General features: G+C 48.7%; 1 protein-coding gene across 10 annotated transcripts in view; it reads right to left on the reverse strand.

Moving 5' to 3' along the window:
• GPR161 (G protein-coupled receptor 161) overlaps positions 1-12249 on the reverse strand; it is a 58517-nt gene that overhangs the window by 11833 nt on the left and 34435 nt on the right. For 6 of the 10 annotated variants that reach the window (XM_043876229.1, XM_043876225.1, XM_043876226.1 and 3 more), the window contains 2 exons: positions 11304-11718; positions 630-1354 (listed from right to left, as the gene is read on the reverse strand). In XM_043876229.1, the coding sequence (XP_043732164.1) occupies positions 630-1354; positions 11304-11674 (1096 nt within the window). In that variant the 5' untranslated portion in view covers positions 11675-11718. The remainder of the gene's footprint in view (positions 1-629; positions 1355-11303; positions 11719-12249) is intronic. The other 4 variants (XM_043876232.1, XM_043876223.1, XM_043876231.1 and 1 more) reach the window with 2 other exon arrangements.

Consider the following 12249-nt stretch of genomic DNA (forward strand, 5'->3'; position numbering starts at 1 on the left):
TCTTCACTGAGTCAAAACTTATCTCAAAAGAAAAAGGTTTAAAAAAATTTATCCCAACTAGAGTAATTCCTTATCAAAGGGCATGGGATTGTGTCCAGAAACTTAGCTCTGAAATCAATTATCAGATGGTGAGGCAGCTTTAATACATATCAGATAGCGACACTTCAGTGACGGAGTGGAGGCTTGCCCTCAACACATCCTGAATTACCAGGGACAGTACATGGAAACCACTGACCGGGGAGGGAAGGGCTCAAGGAGGAGGATATCCAGGAGGAGCAGCTGAGGAGGGAAAGAGCACTTTAAAAAGGACTCTGCTTCAAGGAACACTGAAAGGAGGAGGTAGCCTAGTTCAATGCTTAAATTCTTTTTTTTTCTAGATAGAAATAACTGTATTCTACAGGCCAGTGGGCCATGGCTGGGGTCACAGAACTCGTGTCCTCTGCCCTGCCCAGCTTGGGAACTCTGCTTGGGAATCACTGGGATGCTCCTTCCCCAAAGGAAACCTGTGGTTTAAGCCCCGAGGCTGCAGTCAGTCTGAGATCTCACCCATCAACCTGCCAGAGTGTCCACGAGGACCATAGGCTACACCTGAGGGTGGGCATCCCTTTTCTGACAAGTTTCCAAGTTACCTGTGATCCTATTGGAAATGCTGAAGAGCCTAGACGTCCTCTGCCGCTGTACAAAGGGTTCCCGGTAATACCGATCCCCAAAGCACATGCCCAGGAGTTCCTTGCGCACCGTCTTGTTCCAGAGTCCATAGATCAGAGGGTGGCAGATGGCGCTGGTAAAGGACAGCCAAGTGGCCCAGGTCTCCAGGGTTGGGGAGACACAGTTCTTCCCCCAGAGGGCCTCAGAGGTGATGACGACCATGTAGGGGCCCCAGGTGACCATGAAGGCACCAATGACCACCAGGATGCTGACGAGGGCTTTGCACTGGTTAGCCGAATAGACCACGCCCTGAAAGGCGTTCTTCCTGCTGCCGGAGGAGGAGGTAGAGGTGCTGGAGCTCTTCCTCCCAGCCCTCTGTACGTCCACCTCCACAACGACCACAGCGCCGCAATGCACCTTGCGTGCTTTGACCCTGGCCACTCGGAAGATGAAGCCGTAGCACACCACCATGACCAGGAAGGGGAACAGGGCACACCAGATCTGCCAGAACGCGGTATAGCCGGGCTCCCGGTGCCACGCGGCCACACACATCCACTTGAACTCGTCAAACTCCACTGATGGCCAGCCAAACAGAGGTGGCAGGCAGCCGATGAGGGAGTGAAGCCAGATGTAGGCAAGCACCATCACAGCCCGGCTGCCTGTGATCTTCATTGGGTACGCCATGGGGTACACGACAGCGTAGTAGCTGGAAAAGGGAGGGAGGGAGGTGAGAAGAGGCAAAATGGAGGAGAAACACACCAGGATGGATGCCCACTGCTTTCTGAGGTAGGGAGTTTGTTGGATTTCTCTCATTCCACTCAGCCACAGGGTTAAGTACTTCTAAAAGTAGCACCTTCTCCCAGCCCTCCCTGGACAAGTCACAGACTGGCCACATCACGCAGCCCTGTGGGACTCTCCATCGGAGAATGACTGCCCAGAAGAACACAGAGCTCGGGCAGCCCTGCTTCCAAGCTGCCGTGCCAGAGTCCACTCGTTTTGGGGCTGTGGCTAGGCGAGGCATCTGCAGGAGTTCTAAGGAATCACGCATCAAACCAAATCACTTTTGTGTTTCTAACATTAATCCTTTTAGATCAGTTTTCAGAGGGTTCTCAGAAACCAGAATAACTTCTAAGGATTACGGGGTTCATTCACTCAACGGACTGAAGGCCTGCCACATGCCAAGCCTTGTATGCACTGGTGTGTGTGCTCGGCCACCCAGTCGTGTCTAACTCTCTGGGACCCTGCGGAGCGCAGCCTGTCAAGCCCCTCTGTCCACGGGACTCTCCAGGCAAGAATGCTGGAGCGGGCTGCCATTTCCCCTGGCTACACGCTGGAAACACCAGTGAAAAGACGCAGAGGGCGACAGGCACAGAAGCAGAGTACAAGGCTCTGGAGTGCAAAGGGCTCCATTTAATCCCCACAAACGTCTGACGTGGTGGACGGTATCGTTATCTTCATCTTACAGATGAGGACCCAAAAGCAGAGAATGGAGAGATAATCTGTCCCAGCCAAGGAAGAGGAAGAAACAAGATAAAAATCCAGGCAACCTGACTCTATAGTCCCCAACGCACATGCCAGCAGTTTCCTGCAAATCCTCTTGTTCTGGAATCCACAGACCAGGGGTGGTTGCTAATCCCTTAGCTCTGTGAGGGAGGGAGGCCTAGAGAGTTACTGATTCATACTGATGGGGCCTTGGATCCAGAGTGCAGAATCAGGGCAGACTTCTTGGAGGAGATGGCACATAAACACAGGTCTGAAGAGATCAGAGGTACTGGTCCAGGAGCAAATGAGGCAGAAAGCCAGCCTTGGTAAGGTGCAGAGATGCACATGAGCACTGCCTGTCAATGCAAGAGACATAAGAGAGGCGAGTTTGATCCCTGGGTCAGGAAGATTCCCTGGAGGAGAGAATGACAACCCACTCCAGTAATTCTGCCATGGAGAGAGGAGCCTGGCAGGCCTCAGTCCAGGGGTCACAGAGAGTCAGACATGACTGAGACGACTTAGCACGCATGCACTGGCGCAGCAGGGAGGCTGCTTGTAGCTCAATCAGGCAGGCAAGGAGTGAAGGTGGGGCAGGGAGACAAGGAGCCAGGGCGCTGGGGAGCACTAAGCCTCGCTGGCCAGCTGAGTACTGATGCTTTAACTGGAATGGGTGGGAGTATTAAGACCATGGGGTTGAAGGTAAATCACCACCCTCCTGACTCAGACATTCTATCCAAAACAAACACTGTTTAGTGATGGGGCTTCTGCATGAGGCACCGTGTGGAGGGGCAGGGGTGACCACACTGATGCCACCTGGTCCAGGCAGGACCACAGGAAATGACCACACATTGACTGTGAAGCCACTTTTCCACCAGGGCCTTCCTGAGTCGGCCCTAAGCACCAGCACAGCTCAGAGACGGCGGCCACAGCCTGAATTGCACCAGCTGCCTGGATAAGCTTTCACGGAGGAGCCGCTGCCTCAGTCTACACCTCTGTGTAGACTGTGTGATCAGTGGCAAGACGGGCTGCTGGTCTCAAGCCTCGAGGCCCTGCCAAGGTCTAGCCTGGAAAGAGTGCTTCTGAGTGTGAGGCCTGAGGAGAGGGGACCGTAATTATGGGATAGATCACACACAGGCTATGGTAAAGCAGGTCCTGTCTCACACTGACATCTGGGTTTGCGTCTTGCGAAGGCACTGAAGCCACATGAAAGAAGCATGCCTTTGGAGCTGAAATTTCCTGGGTTCAGATTTTGATTCTGCAGTCTACTAGCTGTGTGTCCTTGGGGGGGTTATCAGATCTCTCAGAGCTTCAGTTCCTTCAAGCTGTAAAATGGGAAACACTTAGGATGGGGATCAGGTCTTAACACTAAGAGAGAGAGGTTGTCGGTACTTAGTCTCCAAGGGAGATTGGGAGGTCCTGCTACCCTGTTAAAGTCTTCAAATAAACCGTGGATGCAAGTCTGGTTCAAGGACAGAATATGCCCGAATGGGGGAAAGAGCTGGGTGGGGCCTCTCTTTAAACAGCAATAGGGACAGAGCCGGGTCTTTGTCCACTGAACCTTCCCTCTTCCTTCTTTTTAAAAAGTTAATTAATTAATTATTTGCCAGGTCAGGTCTTAGTTGCGCACACAGGATCTTCACGGAGCCGTGCGGGACTTTCACCACGGCACACAGATCCCCTAGTTGAGGTAGGTGAGTTCAGTAACGATGGCGCAGGGGCTGAGCTGCCCGTGGCTCGTGGGCTCTTAGTTTCCTGGCCAGGGATCGAACCTGTGTCCCCTGCATTGCAAGGCAGATTCTTAACCACTAGATCATTAGGGAAGTCCCCCCTTCCTTCTTGAAGACAGAATCTTCATTCTGTTCCTGCAAAACTGCTGTGACCACAGGGGACCCATGGCTTTTCTGAGCACCAGGGGATGAACCAGGCCGTGCTGGTGGTATCCGACCCCTTGCCAGGTGACCAGCTGAGGCACTGACCTGTCTAACAACATCTGGCAAATGAAATGTGAGGGGAGTTTGCTAGGGTAGGATTGGGGGCACTTCCAGGAAGGTTTTCTTCACTTTTAAAAAAGAACAGAGCAGGGATTTCTACTTTCCTCTGCCCATTTAAAAATCATGCAGGCCCTCTGACCTCAGACAATACCTCAGGGACAATACCTGGGTGTGGGAGGCCAGGCCTGAGGAAGGTGAGCTGTCCCGGGCTCCTTGGACGAACCCTGTTCAACCAGTCATAAAAATCATTACAACTAATAAACTGTCCTCTGAAACATATCCTTCTGGCTATTCTCAACACCAGTTAGGATTATTATTCAATGGTAAAATTTCTTTGTATCACTGATTATCTAGAGTTTGGAGCACAAGCAATTCCACTGGGATGTCACAGTGATTTCTCCCAGCTGAATCCCAGAGGCCCATCAGGGTGCCCAGGCAGGGGGTTGGTGCTGGCTCCTGAGGGATCAGTCTCCTAGAATCAGAAGAGCCCCTGAAAGGCCAGCGTGCTGCCTGTATATATCCACGCCCTCCAGGGGTTGCTTTGGTTTTAAGGTTTTGGGGGCAAAATTTATGTACATTGAAACGCACAAATCTACTACACCTTCATCAAGATATAAACATGCCAACATCTGCCCACAAACACACAAAAAATGGGTTTCATTGATTTGAAACTTCATTTTTTAAACTTAAGCTTCACTTAGGCCTAGTTTGCAAGCTCAAAAGAAAATACAGAACAAAGGCAACTCCTTATGCCCTGCAGGTTAATACAGGCCAAAATGGAGGGTTTCTTCCTTTGTTTCTCAAACTCTTAATGGTCTTCTGAAATGCTCTATCTTTTCCAACAGCTCATCTTTAGACATGAGCCCAAGCACCACTCTTGGTCCCAAAAGAGGCTGTCATGATGTCATGTGTAACTCAAAAGTTGTAATGGCCATAGGGGCTCCAATGCTTAGCTCTCCTGCAACGAGACCAATCACTTAGAAAATAACCCCTGTTTTTATAAGATGGCTTCACTAAAAACACAAGCAAAGTCTAAGCCAACTACAGCTACCTTGGAATGAACATGTTATATTATGTTGAAAAATCTCCTGACAGCACTATAAGTAACCATCCCACAATGCTAGTTACTTTCTTTTAAAATACTATTTTAGAGCTGAAGTTTCATTCATTCCAGTCCAGAATGAAAACATAAATATCCTAACAGGACCTTAAACCCTGACAACTTCAAGGCTAAGTCAGAGGCGACCACATTGGACTTATTCACAGGGAACATCCTCCCAGCTCAAACGATGCTGCCCACCCGGATCTGCACCCTCATGGCAGGTTTAGGACACTGACATCTCAATGGTGAATTTCACTCCAGCCAACTATTCTTTTACGCTCTACCTCTGCTCTCTCATCATGGGGCTACCAGATGGACTTTCTGGCTCATCTGCTGACCAGGCTCATGGATTTCTTTGGGTCCAGCTCGTAGGGTCCTTAACTGGGGACACATGTCAACGTCTGGAGACGATGGGGGCTGTCACAGTCGGGAGGTGCTACTGGCATTTAGCGAGCAGAGGCCAGGGGCTCCCCTCAACACCCTACACAGAGCAGCGTGTCACAACAGAGAACTATCTGGCGCAACATGTCAGTCATGCCGAGACTGACAAATCCTGAGCTAAATACACTGGGTGGAAGAGATGATCGACAACTGACTTTGCATACTGTACTAATGGCTAAAAGCCCAACCTTTGGCACCTTGGAATTGGACAAATTACTTAATAGCCATGAGGACTTGGGCCAGTTTGCAAAACTGCACTTTGCTCACCTGCAAACGGAGTCTGATAACAGTTGCTGTGAGGATTCGCTGGGATAAATGTTAACAGCAGGGTGTAGTGCCTGGCTTGCAACTAACAAGACTTCAGTTGAGATCATGCTCCCTACCCTTGTTTTCTTTGACTTTCTTAAGCTGTCCCCATCTCTTTCTTCTACCCCAATCTCTCTCTTACCCCGCTCTCCTCACTTCCCTTTTCCTGCCACCTCCTCTTGCCAGTCTCCCTCTCTCTCTGACTCCCTGCCTCCTCCACCTCTTTCTCCCTCTTTTTCTCACTGTTTTTTTTCTCTCTCACCCTACTCCCCCCACACGCTGTCACATACACAAGAAAGGCAAATATGCAACCTCCAAAACTACTAACATCCAGGGGTGTTAGAAGGGGCATCTGAAATCCTGATCAGATGGTAATCATTTATATGAAGAGATCAATTAGCCAGTCCAGTCAATTTGTACTTTCAGCCACACAAGTGACCAATGATAAAAAATAAATCGCACCTGCCAAGAAAATATTTGAAGACATCAAAATTCATAGTACTATATATAAGCATATTGTAGTCAAAGATCTGGGCAAAGCACTGTGCTGGCCAAATCCATCTTGCTGTGCCTGCAGAAGGAAATGAACGACTTTCCAAAGACAGCCGGGCCTTGGTGACTTGTTGTCATAGTAAGGCAGAAATCCTTTCTTAATTCATAGTTCTGTCCCTGAGTGACAGGGGGGCCAGGCTGCAGGGTCTGGGATGCCTGGGTTAAAGCTCTAGTGGGGTGACTGTGATGTCAATTTGTCCGTACACGTCACTTCTGCCACTGCGGCCATTTCCTCTGATCTCCGGCTATGTAACACGGACCACGCTTTTTCACCACGTTCTGCCTTGCTCCTTCCTGTGATCTCACAGTATGTTAACCACACCGGCATTATATATATGTCACACGGTCCTGAAATTACCTGGCCACGTGTCTCTCCCCCTACACTGTGAAATCCTCCATGTGCCTCTTCAGCTGCATATTCCCAGCACCAACAACTGTGTCAGGCACACATTAGGTACTCAACAGCTTTTTTATCAAATGAGTAAGTGGAGGCTTTTATGCACGAAACCTAATGATGCAGCTCCTGTGTATGTGACAGTGTGTGGGCGGGGAGTAGGGTGGGAGGAAAAAAAGACAAGAGTATGAGAAAAAGTGGACGGGGCCCTTGCAATCCGACTCACTGTTAGACCTTAGCTCAAATGCCACCTTTTCCCCACCCATGGGCTCCAGGACCTACCATCAGATTCAGCGGCGGCATGTGATCTAGTTTCCTGACCAGGGGTTGAATCCAAGCCCCCGGCATGGGGAGGGCAGAGTCTTAGCCACTGGACTGCCACTAAGAGTCCTCAGGCCACAGCTAAAGAGTTCATGTGCCACAACAAAAGATTTTGAAAGCAGCAAATAACATCCAACACAGCCAAATAAATAAACATTTTTTAAAAAAATCAGGGGCAGCGGGAGCTGTGACAGCACTTACTTCTGCTTTGTGTTCATATCAGCACCTGCGGATCAGCCTCTGCCACAAAACCGGGAACTCCTGGTTGGCAGAGGCTACGTCCTAGTCATGCTGTATCCTACCATCTGGAGATTTAGTACAGACCCTTTCACAGAGTAGATGCCAGCAAATATTCCCAGCATCAAAGAATAAAGCACTGAAAGAGGCAAATTCTCTCTCGTTTGATGCATTTGGATGACATGATTTGAGAATCTGTCACGCTTGCTGGTGAAAAAACCTCTCACTCTTAGCTTATCTAGGTCTCAGATCCAAGTGAGCAGCTTACAGCCTTCAAGAGCTGCCACTGTTTACTGAACATCTACGTACAGAGAGCTCTGTGAGAGGCACTTAAAACTAACTCCCCCACTTTGCTCTTGAGCTGTTGGCCACCACTCCACCTTCCACAGGACCCAGGACCCAGACAGGGATATTCCAAAAGTAATGATTAAAAAAAAAAAAAGAAAGAAAGAAAATCAAACAGTAGTGAGATCCCATTCCATCCCACTGCCAACAAAATTTCACTTACGTTTGTAACGCTTATCATCAGTCTTGATAGGATGCTGACAAGTGGCTACTGGAGTGAACACCTGTACAGCCTTCTGAAGGGGAGCCTGCCTTTCACACACCAAGAATCTTGAAAGTGTGTTTACTTTGAAAACACAATTTCACAAACATATGTCTTTTTCAAAAGTGCTATTATATAAAATAGTAAGCTAACAGGGAACTGTAAAAATAAACTATAGTCCATCCAGAAGATGGAATACCATGTAACCACTAAAGACATGTTCTCAAAGGACATTTGCACACAGGAAAAATGCTCACAATCAGGTTAAGTGAAAAAACAGGTCACAAAACCACAGTGCCTTGAGCCTATTTTCTAAATGTATAGCATACAGCCAAAAATCCCTGGAGGCAAATATGCTAAAATGTAAACAGTGATTGATTGCTTCTTATTAGTAGGATTACGGATATGTCTGTGTCTACGGATATGTCTTGTTGCTACTCAGTCGCTCAGTCGTGTCTGACTCTTTGCAACCCCATGAACCGCAGCACGCCAGGCTTCCCTGTCCTGCACAATCTCCTGGAGTTCGCGCAAACTCATGTCCATTGAATCGGTGATGCCATCCAACCATCTCATCCTCTGTTGCCCCTTCTCCTCCTGCCTTCAATCTTTCTGAGCATCAGGGTCTTTTCCAAAGAGGCAGCTCTTCCAATGAGGCATCAGGTGGCCAAAGTATTGGAGTTTCAGCTTCAGCATCAGTCCTTCCAATGAACACCCAGGACTGATCTCCTTTAGGATGGACTGGTTGGATCTCCTTGCAGTCCAAGGGACTCTCAAGAGTCTTCTCCAACACCACAGTTCAAAAGCATCAATTCTTCAGCACTCAGCTTTCTTCACTCTCACATCCATACATGACTACTAGAAAAACCATAGCTTTGACTATACAGACCTTTGTCAGCAAAGTGACGTCTCTGTTTTTTAATATGCTGTGTAGGTTTGTCATAGCTTCTGTTTCAAGGAGCAAGCGTCTTTTAATTTCATGCCTGCAGACACCATCCACAGTGATTTTGGAGTCCAAGAAAATCAAGCCTGTCACTGTTTCGACTTTTTACCCATCTATTTTCCATGAAGTGATGGGACCAGATGCCATGACCTTAGTTTTCTGAATGCTGAGCTTTAAGCCAGCTTCTTCACTCTCCTCTTTCACTTTCATCAAGAGGCTCTTTAGTTCTTCTTCACTTTCTGCCATAAGGGTGGTGTCATCTGCATATCTGAGGTTATTGATATTTCTCCCGGCAATACTGATTCCAGCTCAAGCTTCATCCAGCCCAGGATTTCGCATGATGTACTCTGCATAAAAGTTAAATAAGCAGAGTGCAATATACAGCCTTGATGTACTCCTTTTCCAGTTTTGAACTGGTCCATCGTTCCATGTCCAGTTCTAACTGTTGCTTCCTGACCTACATACAGGTTTCTCAGGAGGCAGGTAAGGTGGTCAGGTATTCCCATCTCCTTAAGAATTTTCCTCAGTTTGTTATGATCCACACAGTGAAAGGCTTTAGCATAGTTAATGAAGCAGAAGTAGATGTTTTTCTGGAATTCTCTTGCTTTTTCTATGATCTAACAGATGTTGGTAATTTAATCTCTGGTTCCTCTGCCTTTTCTAAATCCAGCTTGTACATATGGAAACTCTCAGTTCACATACTAGCTAGCATGTGAAATGAGTACAACTGTGCAGTAGTTTGAACATTCTTTGGTATTGCCCTTCTTTGGGATTGTAATGAAAACTGACCTTTTCCAGTCCTGTGGCCACTGCAGAATTTTCCAAATTTGCTGGCATATTGAGTGCAGCACTTTAACAGCATCATCTTTTGTTTTGAAATAAGTCAGCTGGAATTCTATCACCTCCACTAGCTTTGTTTGTAATGCTTCCTAAGGCCCTCTTGACTTCACACTCCAGGATGTCTGGTTCTAGGAAAGTGATTACACCATTGTGGTTATCTAGGTCATTAAGACTTTTTTTGTATAGTTCTTCTATGTATCTCTGCCACCTTTTCTTAATATCTTCTGCTTCTGTTAGGTCCATACTATTTCTGTCCTTTATTGTGCCCATCTTTGCATGAAATGTTATCTTGTTATCTCTAATTTCCTTGAAGAGATCTCTAGTCTTTCCTATTCTATCGTTTTCCTCTACTTTTTGCATTGTTCACTTATGAAGGCTTTCTTCTCTCTCCTTGCTATTCTTTGGAACTCTGCATAGAATGTATACCTGTCTTATTTTACTCTTTATATTTTCAGCATTATTTTTATTGTTGGTGGGGGAAGAACATACTTGGAGAAGTCACCTGATGGCTTCCTTCATTCTAACCCTCCAGTCAGAGAGAACCAGCAGGAGTCTGGCCTTGGGCCTAGTGGAGGGCTGCACCTTGGGTGGACCATCCAGCCACCACTCATTGGCTCAAAACCTGACGATTCTAAGGGAGCCAGGGGACCCGTGGCACCCAGTGATGACAGCCCTGCCGAGCACCCTCTGTGTTTCCCCTGACTCCACTGCTAGCTCCCTCCCTGGTTCGGTAAATCATACAGAATCTGAATCTCCCCTTTGTTTCTGTGCAGTTGAACCCTTGCCTGGGATGAGCGAAGTGACTGCTGGCAAAATCCTAAGAAAGAAGATGACTCTAGGGATTGGAAACTTGTCAAACCCTGTAGAATGTGCACAACTAAATCTGACAGCCCGACTCACTATCTGTAAGAATCTTCTAGGTAGAGCTGGGGGCTGTCTCTTGCTTTTAGAGCCACCCACCCCACAAGAAGGGAAAGCTCAGATTTTGTAAGGCACACACGGTCTCTCCCAGGTAGCACTATCTTTATTCCCTCAGTTGTCTTCCCTCCCCTGCTCTCATTTCCATCTGGGACAGGCCCCTGCACTGTGGAGGATGGAGAATATTTCCTCCTAGGCTGCCCTGGTGCAGCTCTGGCCCAACCTGAGCAAAAGAGAGCAGGCGGCACTCTGGGGAAGAACTGGATTTGGCGCCCCCTTTGCCACCTCACCTGTCTCAGCTTCCGTCTCCCATCTATCACCTGAAAGGCAGAGGCTTCTAGAACTTTTTTTAAGTATTGGAACTTTTTTTAAAAAATAAAACTATGTGCAAGCTAGATCAGATAAAATCAGAGGTGCTCTGGTTGAGGGGAGGGAAGAAGAGGAAGAACTCTGCTTTCTCACCCTCTCCAGCACAGCCCCTGGCACCCTCCAGAGGAACGGAAGCAGCTTGGAAGGCATGCTCTCTCAGGCTGCCCCTTGGCCCATCCTCCTAAATCCTTCAGTTCTCCGTGAGGCAAGCTTACCGGTCGACAGCGATGATCCCAAGGGTGAGCATGCTGGCTGAGCTGATGAGCAGGTAGAGGAGGGCTGAGAAGTTGCACCAGACCACACCGAAGATCCATTCCCTCCGAATGGAGCTGGTCACCACGAAAGGCAGCACCAGTACAGACAGCAGGAAATTGGACAGGGTCAGGCTGAAGACGAACTTGTTGCTGAGGGTAAGCAGGTAGGACTTCCTGTACAAGGTGATCACGATGACCAGGTTGCCCAGGCAGACGAAAACGGTGATGATGACGATGGCGACGAACTCTGTGATGACGACGCCCCCCTGGTCACCGGCCTCCTCGGTGAGGTTACTCAGCTCCTTCCTGTGGCCGAGGGAGTTGAGGCTCATGGTCAGTGCACCTCAGCAGGGGGTGGGCAGAGCATGCTGGACGACTGGAAAGACAAGCCCCGGGGACAGAGAGGAGTCGTCAAACCACAGCCTGTGCACTCGGCAGGAGGGCAGCCACGGCCCCCAGGGTCCCAGTCCGTTGTCCTCACGCAAGCTCTGCAGAGGCAGCCGGTGCTCTACCATCAACTCTTCATGTGACTCACTGTATCCCCTTGAACAATGCGTTCCCCCAGTCTAAAACCTCCTGTCCACTCTCCCCAGGGCCAGTGCTTAAAAACCTTTAGTGCACTTAAGAATCTCCTGCAGTACCAGCTCAAAGAGCTGATTCTTGGGCTCCACCCCTGAAGATTCTAGTCCCAGAGCACAGAGGTACAGCCTAGGCGTCTGCATTTCAGACACGCACGGGACAGGTGACTCTGATTCAGTCCACATAGCTTATGTGGACTGTTGCCTCTGGACCCCTGCGATGCAGTGTGGACCCTGAAGCAGCAGCAGCGTCAACTGGGGCTCACCAGAGATGCAGAATCTTGGGCCCACCTCTGAATTACCGAATCAGAGCCTGTGTGTTAACCCCA

This window comes from Cervus elaphus, chromosome 20 (genome assembly GCF_910594005.1).
Source record: "Cervus elaphus chromosome 20, mCerEla1.1, whole genome shotgun sequence".
Lineage (NCBI taxonomy): Eukaryota > Metazoa > Chordata > Mammalia > Artiodactyla > Cervidae > Cervus > Cervus elaphus.